Source organism: Drosophila serrata, unplaced genomic scaffold, assembly GCF_035046125.1.
Source record: "Drosophila serrata isolate PLE 108 unplaced genomic scaffold, ASM3504612v1 contig_276, whole genome shotgun sequence".
Classification (NCBI taxonomy): Eukaryota; Metazoa; Arthropoda; class Insecta; order Diptera; family Drosophilidae; genus Drosophila; species Drosophila serrata.
This window is the reverse complement of record NW_028257174.1, coordinates 6,925,664-6,937,388: the sequence shown is the minus strand read 5'-3', so window position 1 is coordinate 6,937,388 and position 11,725 is coordinate 6,925,664. Positions and strand designations below refer to the sequence as shown.

Sequence of the window (11,725 nt, the reverse complement as noted above, 5' to 3'; positions counted from 1 at the left end):
AATATAAAATATTATCAATATTGAGTCTTTGGAAAAGGGGAACGTAGTTTCTGCTTTTGCATTGTAATTAATTTCTTGAGAACGAAACCCATTGGCGCCAATGGTGGCACTTTCACCTCCAGGGCCTGATAATCCCCTCCGGTCTATCTCGGATCAAACATCTCACATCTCGCGGATCATCGAGTGTGTGTGCAATCAGTTGGAACTGGGAGCTTACTCTCCTCTCTCTCTCTGGCAGCGTTATCACTTCACTGGGGTCTGGCTTCAATCCGCGTCCGCTTCAGTCTGTCAGCGTCTGTCGCTCGACAAACCTCGAACCTCCGATCCAATCCGGTACGATCTGAACCGAACAAGCCCGATCCACGATGAGCTGTCCCTATGCTGGAAATGGGTGAGCAACGGCACGGGCTAAGAACTTCCCAATAACTCAAATTGGGGGAAACCTTTCATAGAAACGAGCACGATGACTCTGCAGTGCCACTGACCACAGAGGTGGGCAAGATCTATGGGGAATATCTGATGCTGGACAAGCTGCTGGATGCCCAATGTATGCTCTCCCAGGAGGACAAGAGACCCGTGCATGATGAGCATCTCTTTATTATTACGCACCAGGGTAGAGTATTTGTATCTATAACATGTATCTGTAACTTGTAATTGTATCTGTATCTCCAGCCTACGAGTTGTGGTTCAAGCAAATCATCTTCGAGTTTGATTCCATAAGGGACATGTTGGATGCCGAGGTCATTGATGAGACCAAAACCCTGGAGATTGTCAAGCGACTCAATCGAGTGGTTCTCATCCTGAAGGTGAGTTCCCCTAAGAGAGAGTATAATTACGCCTCCTTTCAGACTCTTTTTTATAACCATAGCTCCTGGTGGATCAAGTACCCATACTGGAGACCATGACACCGTTGGACTTTATGGATTTCCGCAAGTACCTGGCTCCTGCCTCCGGCTTTCAGTCATTGCAGTTCCGTCTGATCGAGAACAAGCTGGGCGTGCTCACCGATCAGCGGGTGCGGTATAATCAAAAGTACTCCGATGTCTTTAGCGATGAGGAGGCCAGAAATGCCATCCGGAGTTCTGAGCATGATCCTTCACTGCTGGAGCTGGTCCAGCGTTGGTTGGAGCGAACGCCGGGCTTGGAGGAGAGTGGCTTTAATTTCTGGGAGAAATTCCAGGAGAGCGTCGATCGTTTCCTGGAGGCTCAGGTTCAGAGCGCCATGCAGGAGCCAGTGGAATTGGCCAAGAACTACCGCCTGATGGATATAGAGAAACGACGTGAGGTCTATCGTTCCATCTTCGATCCGGCTGTCCACGATGCCCTGGTGCGACGCGGCGACCGGCGGTTTAGCCATCGTGCCCTCCAGGGTGCCATTATGATCACCTTTTACCGGGACGAACCGCGCTTCAGTCAGCCCCATCAGCTGCTCACCCTGCTCATGGATATTGATTCGCTGATCACCAAGTGGCGATGTAAGTCTCTGGGGGGGGGGGGGGGGAATTTTTTTCTATATATATTATGGTTTCTCTTTTCTTTGGCAGACAATCACGTGATCATGGTGCAACGCATGATTGGATCACAGCAGCTCGGCACCGGCGGCTCCTCCGGTTATCAATATCTTCGATCCACACTCAGGTGAGCATGGAATCGATCTGCAATCTTTGATCTGTGAAATTTAGAGATCTGCACCTGGTTATAATTATATTATTATATTATTTTTTCCAGTGATCGGTACAAGGTGTTCCTGGATCTGTTTAACCTTTCCACCTTCCTGATTCCCCGCGAGGCCATTCCACCGCTGGACGAGTCCATTCGCAAGAAGCTCATCAATAAGAGTGTGTGAAGATATCGAGAGATTTTTGTTAATTTGTTTTTTTTTGTATGGCAATAAAGTTTATTTGTTTACTTATTTATATTTGAATTATTCAAGCAACTTAAGTTACAAACTGCAGTGGCAGAGATACATTTCAATGGAATTATATTCGCATTCTGTTTAGCCTAAAAGTAGGCAATAAGTAATGGCTCTAATCTTCCACTTTCACTCTAGTTTTCTCCCTCATTTTCAGTGGTTCCTTTTATTTAATATATTTTTAAGAATTTAAGAATAATTAAATCGAGAAAATTATTTTGTGAATAAAAAGATAACTAAAGTATTATATCTTTTGTTTGATATTTGTTATTGCCATAAAAACAATGCTCTAATAATTGAAGGTCATCTGAATTAGTGTTTACTTTTATGTTTACTTAATTGCTTTACCTAGAAAGTCAGCTATAAAGCTATAAATTAATTAATTAAGCAATGACCGAGCAGTTATGATCCGTCTGCAAAAGCAAAAAGCAAACAAAGGCATTGCGAACTGTGGAGCATAGCTATTTGTTTGCTTAAAAAATAGTAATTGCTAAATACTAATTTGCTAATTCATTTATTCTACATAAAAATTTTATATATAAATATTTTATAGAGTAAATACAACACTCAATAAAAATTTATAAATAAGGTATAATATATGTTTAAAATAAAGCTTAAACATTTTCAGAGTTTTTTCTAACTAAAAATCATATGTGAAACTTATAAATTCGTATAAATCAAGGCTGGTTTTCCAAAATAAAAATGCTTTTGTTACAATTTTTATAGTTATTATTAATTAAAAACCATTATAAGATATTCCAAATGAAGTCATAGAATCTTTTCCTATCTTTTACTTTACAAAAACTCCTTTCTATCTAGATTTCAAAATAAGGTCTTACCTTTTTTCGAGTAATCACTGTCTTAAGAAAAAACACTTACTCTAATCTATAGCTATAGCTTTGGTGGATCCATTCGAAATCGGAGCACACACAAAACATAACCTTTGCCAGTGGCCTTTTCGCCCGAAAGGCTGATAAGCCTCCGATTTTAGCTTTGAATTTTCAATTTCATATAGACATATATATATGTATATATATAGATATTGTTCTCTGGACCGATGCTGGGGCCGATTCTGGCGAGTGCAATTAATTAGTGCCGCCGGGGGTGGGCGAGGGGGAACGGAATTGGGGTCGTCTTGGGAATCAGAACAATGTTCCAGGGCATTATGTAAGCCCAATAATTTGCTTACGTGAACCGAATCCAAGGCAAATGGAATTTCGGTGCGGTTCGTTTCGGACTACCCCTGTTTTGTGGCTATTTTTATAATTTTTGTTTTTGTTCGGCAATTAGTGCTCTCTGTCCAGGTAATTGTGGAACTCAACTCGACCCTCGGCGTATGCGACCAGCAACCCTTGAAGAGCAGGTCCCTCCAGAATCCAAGATCAAAGCTGTTGTAGGTAGTCATCGGCCACAACGACATTCCTTTATAATGCCTATATATTTCAACCCAATGGAAAAGTATTTATATACCTATATAGGCGTTTTCATTAAACGATTTCTCTTCTTACACCATTTTGTTAATGCGTCATATTTGTTATTTATTATTTATTTATATATAAGAGCTGATTATTGCCTAACTTGTAAATTTTTACAAAAGGGTGTAAGCAAGAAATAAAATGGGAAAATAAACTATATATTTCAAAATTATAAATAATTTTCTTAAAGCAGCTCAGTCTGATTTCAATATGATCTCATATTTTTCATAACTAAAACGCAATTGATAAGGTAGAGTAATTTTAATGAATATGAAAGCTGATTGAATAGAACATAAAATGTATCAAATAGATAAAGGTATTATTATTTGGATACATATTAAATCATTAAATCTAAGAATATTAGAATATATGGAGGATTAAACAGAAGTTATCCATCTTACTGACAGTTTCAAAATCATCTGAACATCTTATTTAAAATCTATGTGATTAACTAAGTCATTGAGTGAACTTCTGAGTGAATTTCGAATTATTTTTTCATCACATTTCATTAACTTCTTTAAGCGAATTACTATATCTTTAATCTATATAATCATTGAATACCGAAATGCCCTGCTCTAGGGTCTGTAGCGCACCTGAGAGGAGGCAAAACCCACGCCGACGACGACGTAAACTCATTAATAAAACCAGCAACAAACACCGATTGCCAAGATCAGGCGGATGCCAAGCCGGAGCCGCTCGCCAGTCGCTAGCTGAATCTCCGATCGGTCGGTCGAGCTGTCTCCGGGAGAAACCTAACCCGAAATCGAAATCGAAAACCGAGACAAAATAAAATAACAAAATCTGATATAAACCAAGGCAAAGTGCTAATAAAACGAGCAACATGCGTTGCCTGGCATTGAGCTCGCTCTTGCTGTGTCTGTGCCTGTGCTTGGGTCTGACAGGTATGGAAACCCAGATTACCGAAGCCTCCTCTTCCTCTCTAATCTCTCCCTGCATCCATTCAACCATCCATTCCTTTAGCCGCCTACAAGAGCGAGGTGCAGATCACACCGGATCCGTTGGACTCGCTTACGGAGACAACCACCAAGAAGTCGAGTTGGTTCGGTGGCTTCAAGAAGTTCTTTGGCAGCGATGGCACCACCACCACCACAACCACAACCACCACGGAGCGGGGTCGTAACATGGCCACCACACCGACTCCCAATCCCAAGTTGTCAGTGACACCCACATCGGCACAGAAGCCTCCGCCGTTGGTCATCTCGCATGCGCCGCTGATGCCGCTGGGACCGCGACCGGATACGCCGGGATCCTCGCCCTTTGGTGCCTCACCGCCGCCGGCCAGTGGTCCCCAGTGGCCCACCGCTGCCTCCAGCACAAAGCCCCCCTTGCCGCAGCAGCCACAATTGCCCGCTCCAGGGCGTCCGCAGACGAATGGAGTACCACCAGCCGGAGCTCCGATTCTGCCGCCAGGCTTTGCACCCTATCGTCCACAGAAGCCGCAACCGAATAGCTATGACCTGAGCTACGGCGGAGGACCAGGGGCGGGAACTGGACGACCTGGTTTCGGACTCGCTGGCACCACAACTACAACGACTACGACAACCACCCAGCGACCCAAGTCGCCGGGTGTGCAGCCCAATATCGATGTGCGCTTCTCTGGCCCCAGCTCCAGCAGCACCACCACGGTAAAGCCACAGCAGCAGAAGGAGGACTTCCCGGCGTTGCCAGGACCTCGCAGGCCATCCCAGAAAGAGGATTTCCCGGCCCTGCCGCCAGTAAAGACGCCGCCTGGTTCACCCACTCCCACGCCGGGTTCTCCATCCGCTTGGAACTCTCCCCTGCCAACGCCTCAGCATCCGGTACATCCGGCACAGCCCACCAAGAGTTCGATCACTCCAACGCCGACGTCAGTACCCACTAAGTTCACTCCCACACCCGCCCATGGTGGAGGATCCACTAGCACAGTGCGACCTGGCTTCCAATCGTCGGGCAACTCGGTGGCCACTGATGACGAGATCCGACAGCTGACCGAGCAACTGTACGCCAAGGAGACCAACAGTCAGATTGGTAACATCCAGGTTAATATACAGGGACGCACGCGATCTATTGACAGTGCCGACGAGGCACCAAATCCGTAAGTAATCCATGTGAGAGTGTTAATCCGTTGATCCGTGATATATCAAGTGAACCGTTCTCTCTACCTGTTGCAGACTCCTCCATGTGGACTCGAAGGCCCTGGAGTCACCGACGATTGCCAAGATGCGTCTGCTGTTCAACAACTATGAGCACGACACGCTGGTCAATGAGCATGTGACCCCAAATGAGCGCAAGGAGGAGAATGACTTTCTGGATGCGGTAATGGCCACGCCAGTAATGCGCCAAGCGATGCTGTTCCTGCAGCAGAAGGGTCTGGTCAGCCCCGATCCCAAGACGCATCGGGATCTGGTCAAGGAGCTGTGGTTCACACAGTATTCCCGCGGACAGGGCAAGATCGGTAGCTCCGGCTTTGAGCATGTCTTTGTTCACGAGGTGAAGGATGGAACCATTATTGGCTTCCACAACTGGGTCTACATTGGAGATGAGGAGCAGGGTGGTCGCTTCGACTACAAGGGGTACATGAAGGAGCAGGACATTGGCACGGTGAGTAGGAGACACCTAAGAGGTGCCACTTTGTTGATAATATAATGCTATTTCTTTCTCTCTGCAGAAGGGCAAGATCCTAAAGATTCGGTTCTCGCACCAGGGCCTCAATAAGCCTGTCAACACGCTCTTTGTGGGCACTTCTCCGGAACTGGAGCTGGCCCTCTATACGGTCTGCTTCCAGCTCCGGCCTGATCGCACCTGCCCGGTGTCCTTGGGCAACAGCAAGTTCGGGATTATCACCTACTCGTGGCGCTATCGAGGTAAGAACCTCATCGGCAGCGCCTATCCGGAGATTTGAGATTGGAGCGCGGTAGCTCCTCGTGTAGTCAACGTAGCATCTTTTTTTTTCCTGTCGATATAATAAATAAAGAAAATTTATGAAAAAGAATTTATTTATTGTCATTTTACAATACCCCTGTATACCCCTGCAGGGTATTATAATTTTAGTCAGAAGCTTGTAAAACCATGAAGAAGTCATTTCCGACCCTATAAAGTATATATATTCTAGATCAGCATCAACTGGCGAATCGATCTAGGCAAGTCCTGGAGCAAAACAAATTTTTGAAATTTTTTTCAAAAAATTTAAGGGGTTACATCATTAAAAATTTACAAAATTTATGAATAAAATTTAAATCTAGTATATTTTTAAATTTAGTATGCAGATTTATTAACCTACCAAAAACTAATATAGAACAGCTTTCCGAATTAAAATCAAGGCTCTTTTGGCTTAGTTATGGGACTTTTAGGTTTGATATTTTTCAAAACAAAATATATTTAAAGAATGCGGATATTTTAACATTAGGTTTAATAGATTTCTATAATTCGATTAGTATTACATAAACTTGGGCTTCTTGAAATTAGTTTCCTTTTTTGTTAGCTTTTAGAGTTCCACAATTTGAATTCAAATGCGCGCGCTTGCGCAAGCGCTTTGAGTCAAAGCTTTTTGAGTACAGAAGTAAAATCGAATATTCGATGTTTACAAATGTCTCTTAAGATTGATATCGATCGAGTTAAAAATAAATGGTGATTCATTTTAGGAGAGGGGGAAAATAAATAATAAGGAATATTTATAATAATTAGGAAGAATACAACAAATTCACATGATATTCTCTGTTTATTTACATCGTCCCCCGCTGATATCGTCATCGTTATCGATGTTGCCCGTAAGCTGGCCATCGCTAGCAGAGAACAACGTAAAACCAGTTTTGAGTGTCTTTCGCTCTCTGGGCCAGAAGATCGGTTTTAGCCATTTCAGTTTTGACTGCCGGAGGAGGTTGTTGTGCATTTTTTTTCGGTGCGGTAATAGCTGTATGTGTGAAAGTTGTTTTTAACTAGCCATAACTGATCAATTAGTATGCGGCTCAACTGGAAAAACGATAGTACTTAAACGAATTCAACAACCATCCCTAGACGATTCCTTGGAAAAAAAAACAAAGGAAGATTACATCGGAAAATACCCACCAAATTGCAAACGCTCCATCAGCAAAGTTCAGCTGTTTCGTTACCGAACTCGCCCAGTGCCGTGCTATTACATATATTTGTTCTAATTTTGTTCAATTTCGGTTAAGTTGACAAAAAATCAACGCTGTTCTACACGAAATATACAAAAATACCAGCAACAAGTTGGCGACACAAACAAGCCAACACCGAGTTAGAGTGAGAGAGAGCGACGGAGAAGCGGTGGAGAAGACGCAGCGACGAAAGAAATGTAGCAGAAATCATCCTCTTCTAATGTTCTTGTGTGCGGTGACGAAGTGACGTTGAAAGCAAGCGAGCCAATAAGAAGAGGGGTCGAAAGCGCGGTTCGAGGGAAAGAAGAAAGAGCACAGAAAACACATAAAAAACACCAGCTTACACACACACACACACGCACGCGCATACGAGTTGGCCAGAACTGTTAACTGAAACGCGAAGCAACAACAAAGCAAGTAAGTAGCGAGAACGTTAAGAGAGTTAAGAGCGGAGAGAATTTGCTGGCTCTCTCGGAATTCAAATCAGAATTTGTATCTCAATCTGAATCTTGGACAAACTACAACAATAAGAACAGCAGCGAGTGACAATAGATTCAAATAGGATGAAGCAGGCGCCATTAAAAGATATGTTTTTTTTCTTCTAAACAAGTTTGGTAAGAGGGGAAGAAGAGGAGGTAGATAGATCTGTTACGTTCTGGAAAATTATTAAAAATATTTCCTTAATTTTCTTCAAATTGTTTATCAGGAGAGATTTTATAAGAAAACGTATTTTGAATGGGTTTTCCTTGAATATAATTTGACTTTTTAAAAAAATATATATAGAAAGACATTTAGTATTTTACTTATATTGTTAGATTCTTTTTATTGAATTGATTCAAGTTAAAGCCTGGCTTAGATCACATTCTTCTGCTGTCCATGCTTTTAGACATTAATGTTTGATATTAATGTTTACTTTTACAAGCTTCAAATAAATTATTTATAACTAGTGGAGTTTTTTAACTCTTACTTCCATGAAGTCATCAGGTTTTGGAATTTGTTTCCACCCAAAAAAATAAAAATAGCTTTACCAATCCGTCAATCAGTCAGAAGACAATCAATCAGATTGACCAATGCCATTGCCAATTCCCGCAATTGGTTTTCTGAGCCACCCCCATGATCATCATGGCTAATTATAGACAGTACATTACAGTGCATGATCGATAAGGGGAATTATTATTTTTATTATTAAAAAAGTAATAAAACAATAGAAATAGAATAATAGCATAAATATTGCAAATAACTCCCAATCTTTTGAAGTTAAATGTCACATTAATTTATGTACAGCCTTCTATTTGTATAATTATATCTAAAGATTGGGCATAAGCCTTACCACTTGGCCATACATTTTTTGAAATACAAAGGAATTTGTTTATAACTCTTGGAGTTATTGTATCTACTTTCTTTTAATGAGAAGAAATCTTTATTTTTACATAAATATACATATATAAATGTTGCTATGCCGCGTTCACTCTTCAGAGTGCTCACTGTGATTAGGTATTGCTGATTGGATGCTCCTCCCAGAGTGAGCTCATCAGCGATGCAATATGCACGTGTTCGAATCGAAAGAAACCTTTTGGATTCTTTGGGTTCCACGCTGGCCAAGAGATGCAGCGATGCAACGATGCAGCGATGAAGCGATGCTGTTGTTGTTGTTGTTGGCTTTGAGACCTGTTCCGTTCACCGAATGCGATCGATTTCAATTTGTGTAACGGCATCCGAGCATTTGGTCCCCATCTTCCATCAAATGCAGTTGCATAAGCTCGTCCTAACGGTGCTCGCTCGGAATGGCGGCCAGCTTCTTGGCCTGGCTTCTTGGTATTTCGTTTTTATTTTGTTGTATTTCGATTTCGAGACAGAGAGATCCCTACGATCAAATCGCCAACGTTTTTGGCCAAATCATGGCAAGGCATAAAGCCAAGAACGCTGCGCTCTGTGCTGCCAGCAAACGGTATACGATGGCAAACAGTTAGGCGTGCAAAAAGCCAGAAAAAAATACAACAAAATCGACGAAAAAGCAGCGCAAAAGCTATAAAACAAAAAATTGGTGGTGGCGCAAAAGAAAACTGGTTCCGGCCATCGAAGAATGCCGCAGCGCCGTTTCGTCGCCGACGGCGGCCACGGCGGCCACTTGGCCAGGTCCGAATGCCACTGTATTGGTGTGTGTGTGTGTGTAACCGTGTGTGCGTGCCACTTCCGTACAACAACGCCCTGGCTGCCATTCCCCTCCCAGATCCCCTATGCTCTCCCGTTCCCGTTTCTCCCTCTCTCCATCTCTCTCTCTGCATCTCTCTTTCCCCTGGCATTCTTGGGCTGGCGTTCGCGTTCGTTGCCTGAGTCTTTTGTTTTCCTTGCTCTTTGCCGTGTTTTCTTATCGCTGCCACAACTCAATACCCTGGCATCCAGGGTGTTTCCACTTGCAGCGCACAGAGGTCACCGTGACGAAGCTATCAAGATGGTCATAAAAAAAAGGAGAATGAAATATATATATATGTATATTTAGCTGATTTTATGGGAGAATGATTTTGCCGGGCTTGAAAATATATGAACTTTAACCAGTTTAATGATTTTCCATTTAAGCAAGGCTTTGTAAATATCATTTGCAAGTATATAAAGATTAAATATCTTTTAAAACTAATCTGCTTATATCTATAAATTGTAGGAAAAATATTAAAAATATATTAAAACTTAAATTAAAATTGGATCGTAGGCTTAAAAAAGCCACTGAAGCTCTACCTTACAGAATGCTGCAGCCTATTAGGACCTAGCCTAACCCTGTTCTCATGTCAATCAATTGAACTTCAAGGGTATTTCTCATTCGAAAACCTATTTTCCCCCCAACTTGCTAACCATAGCATAAATATATATGTATATATATCTATTATTTCTTCTTATTTGCTATTCGCTTTCGTGCTTATTTTCATGCTGGCGAAGAAAAAGCCGAGCCACAAATGCTAAAAATGCATAACAAAGGCCACAGCAAACACCAATACCAGGGAGCACTCACACTCATACTCATACTCACACTCACACTCACACTCATACTCACACTCACGATGCTAATGCGACAAAGATGTTAATTGACTTTTACTTTATTTAAACAAAATAGTCACAGCGAACGACCGAGCCACCACGATCTCCTCCATTGAGTGAAATTTTTCATTTACGTTTTTTTCTTATTAATTTTTTTGTTTGTTTTTTTATTTATTTATTTGATCTTCCAAGTTCTTTTGACTGTCGTCATCGATTTCGTTTTCTGATCGAAAGCCTAAACAACGCATTGTTATTAAGTCTTTAATCGATTTGGATGATGCGATAATTGGTGGCATCCAAAATCAATTTTGTCTGCGAACTTTCGGTATTTGATTAAATCGAAACGATAAAGCCAGCTTTAATTAATGGTTTAACCATTGAAATTATTCCGAGAAAGTGATGAGCCCTCAAGGGATTTTTAAACTTAAAGTCTTCTGAGGAAGAAGTTATTTTAATTGAATATTTAATTGATATGCCGCCCACATTATATTTTGCCGTTTGGTGGAGTCCCATCTTTGGCGGTGGCGGCACCTCTCTGCCGGTTTGCAATTTGCCTTTTTGGCCGCCAACTGTTTTTGGCCCACATTCTGTTACGCCCCCGAGAGGCAGCTGTTTTCCGTCCAACAACCCACCCAATGATGCCTGGTTTCGTGGCTCCAATCCATAGTTCCAAACCCAATCCCAACGAGAACTGGTGGGCGTCCGTTTCCAACGCAGTTCGAGTTGCAAGTTGCTTATGGATGTTGGTATTGGTGTCTCCCTTGTTGCTTTGCCGCCAAATGTTGCGGGTGCGCCGTTGATTACAGAGAGAGGAAAATATTACCATCAAAAAGAGATTGAAATCTAATTAAAGAACTCAATTTCAAATATGGCTGTGTCAATAAAGTCTTTTCTGTATTAAAAAACATATCCCTACGAAGCTAGGTTCAGTTGAATCTATATTTAAACTTAACTTAAATCCTTGTAACCCATTATTTTCTCACCGTGGAAAACGCAGGGAAAACGCATAGCGATTGCAAAAAACAAATCGAGCGGCACTCCTCGGCCAAAGTTGACATCGACGTTGATTTGATTGTTAGAATACTTTATGCACTGCTGCCACTTTCAATTGTCTCCGACGGCATGGAGAGCTCTTTCAGAGATTTCCCTTTTCGCCTCTGCATGCATAAAGTTAAAACACAACATAACATATA

General features: G+C 42.0%; 3 protein-coding genes across 4 annotated transcripts in view; all 3 read left to right on the top strand.

Annotated features, from left to right (window-relative positions):
* The first annotated feature begins 181 nt into the window (after positions 1–181).
* On the top strand, positions 182–1,912 carry v (Tryptophan 2,3-dioxygenase vermilion). The gene is made up of 6 exons (XM_020949323.2): positions 182–391; positions 453–613; positions 673–806; positions 869–1,475; positions 1,545–1,638; positions 1,729–1,912. Exons 1-6 carry the CDS (start codon positions 366–368, stop codon positions 1,844–1,846), a joined length of 1,140 nt encoding a protein of 379 aa, XP_020804982.2. The 5' UTR covers positions 182–365; the 3' UTR covers positions 1,847–1,912.
* A 1,058-nt stretch (positions 1,913–2,970) lies between these two features.
* LOC110181523 (endoribonuclease Arlr) lies at positions 2,971–6,379 on the top strand. The gene is made up of 4 exons (XM_020949301.2): positions 2,971–4,289; positions 4,369–5,482; positions 5,559–5,988; positions 6,056–6,379. Exons 1-4 carry the CDS (start codon positions 4,229–4,231, stop codon positions 6,287–6,289), a joined length of 1,839 nt encoding a protein of 612 aa, XP_020804960.2. The 5' UTR covers positions 2,971–4,228; the 3' UTR covers positions 6,290–6,379.
* A 756-nt stretch (positions 6,380–7,135) lies between these two features.
* The window catches only part of Myo10A (unconventional myosin 10A), a 30,967-nt gene continuing 26,377 nt past the window's right edge, over positions 7,136–11,725 (top strand). For both annotated transcript variants that reach the window (XM_020949293.2, XM_086835845.1), the window contains exon 1: positions 7,136–7,919. The gene's annotated coding sequence lies outside the window, so the exon portion shown is untranslated. The remainder of the gene's footprint in view (positions 7,920–11,725) is intronic.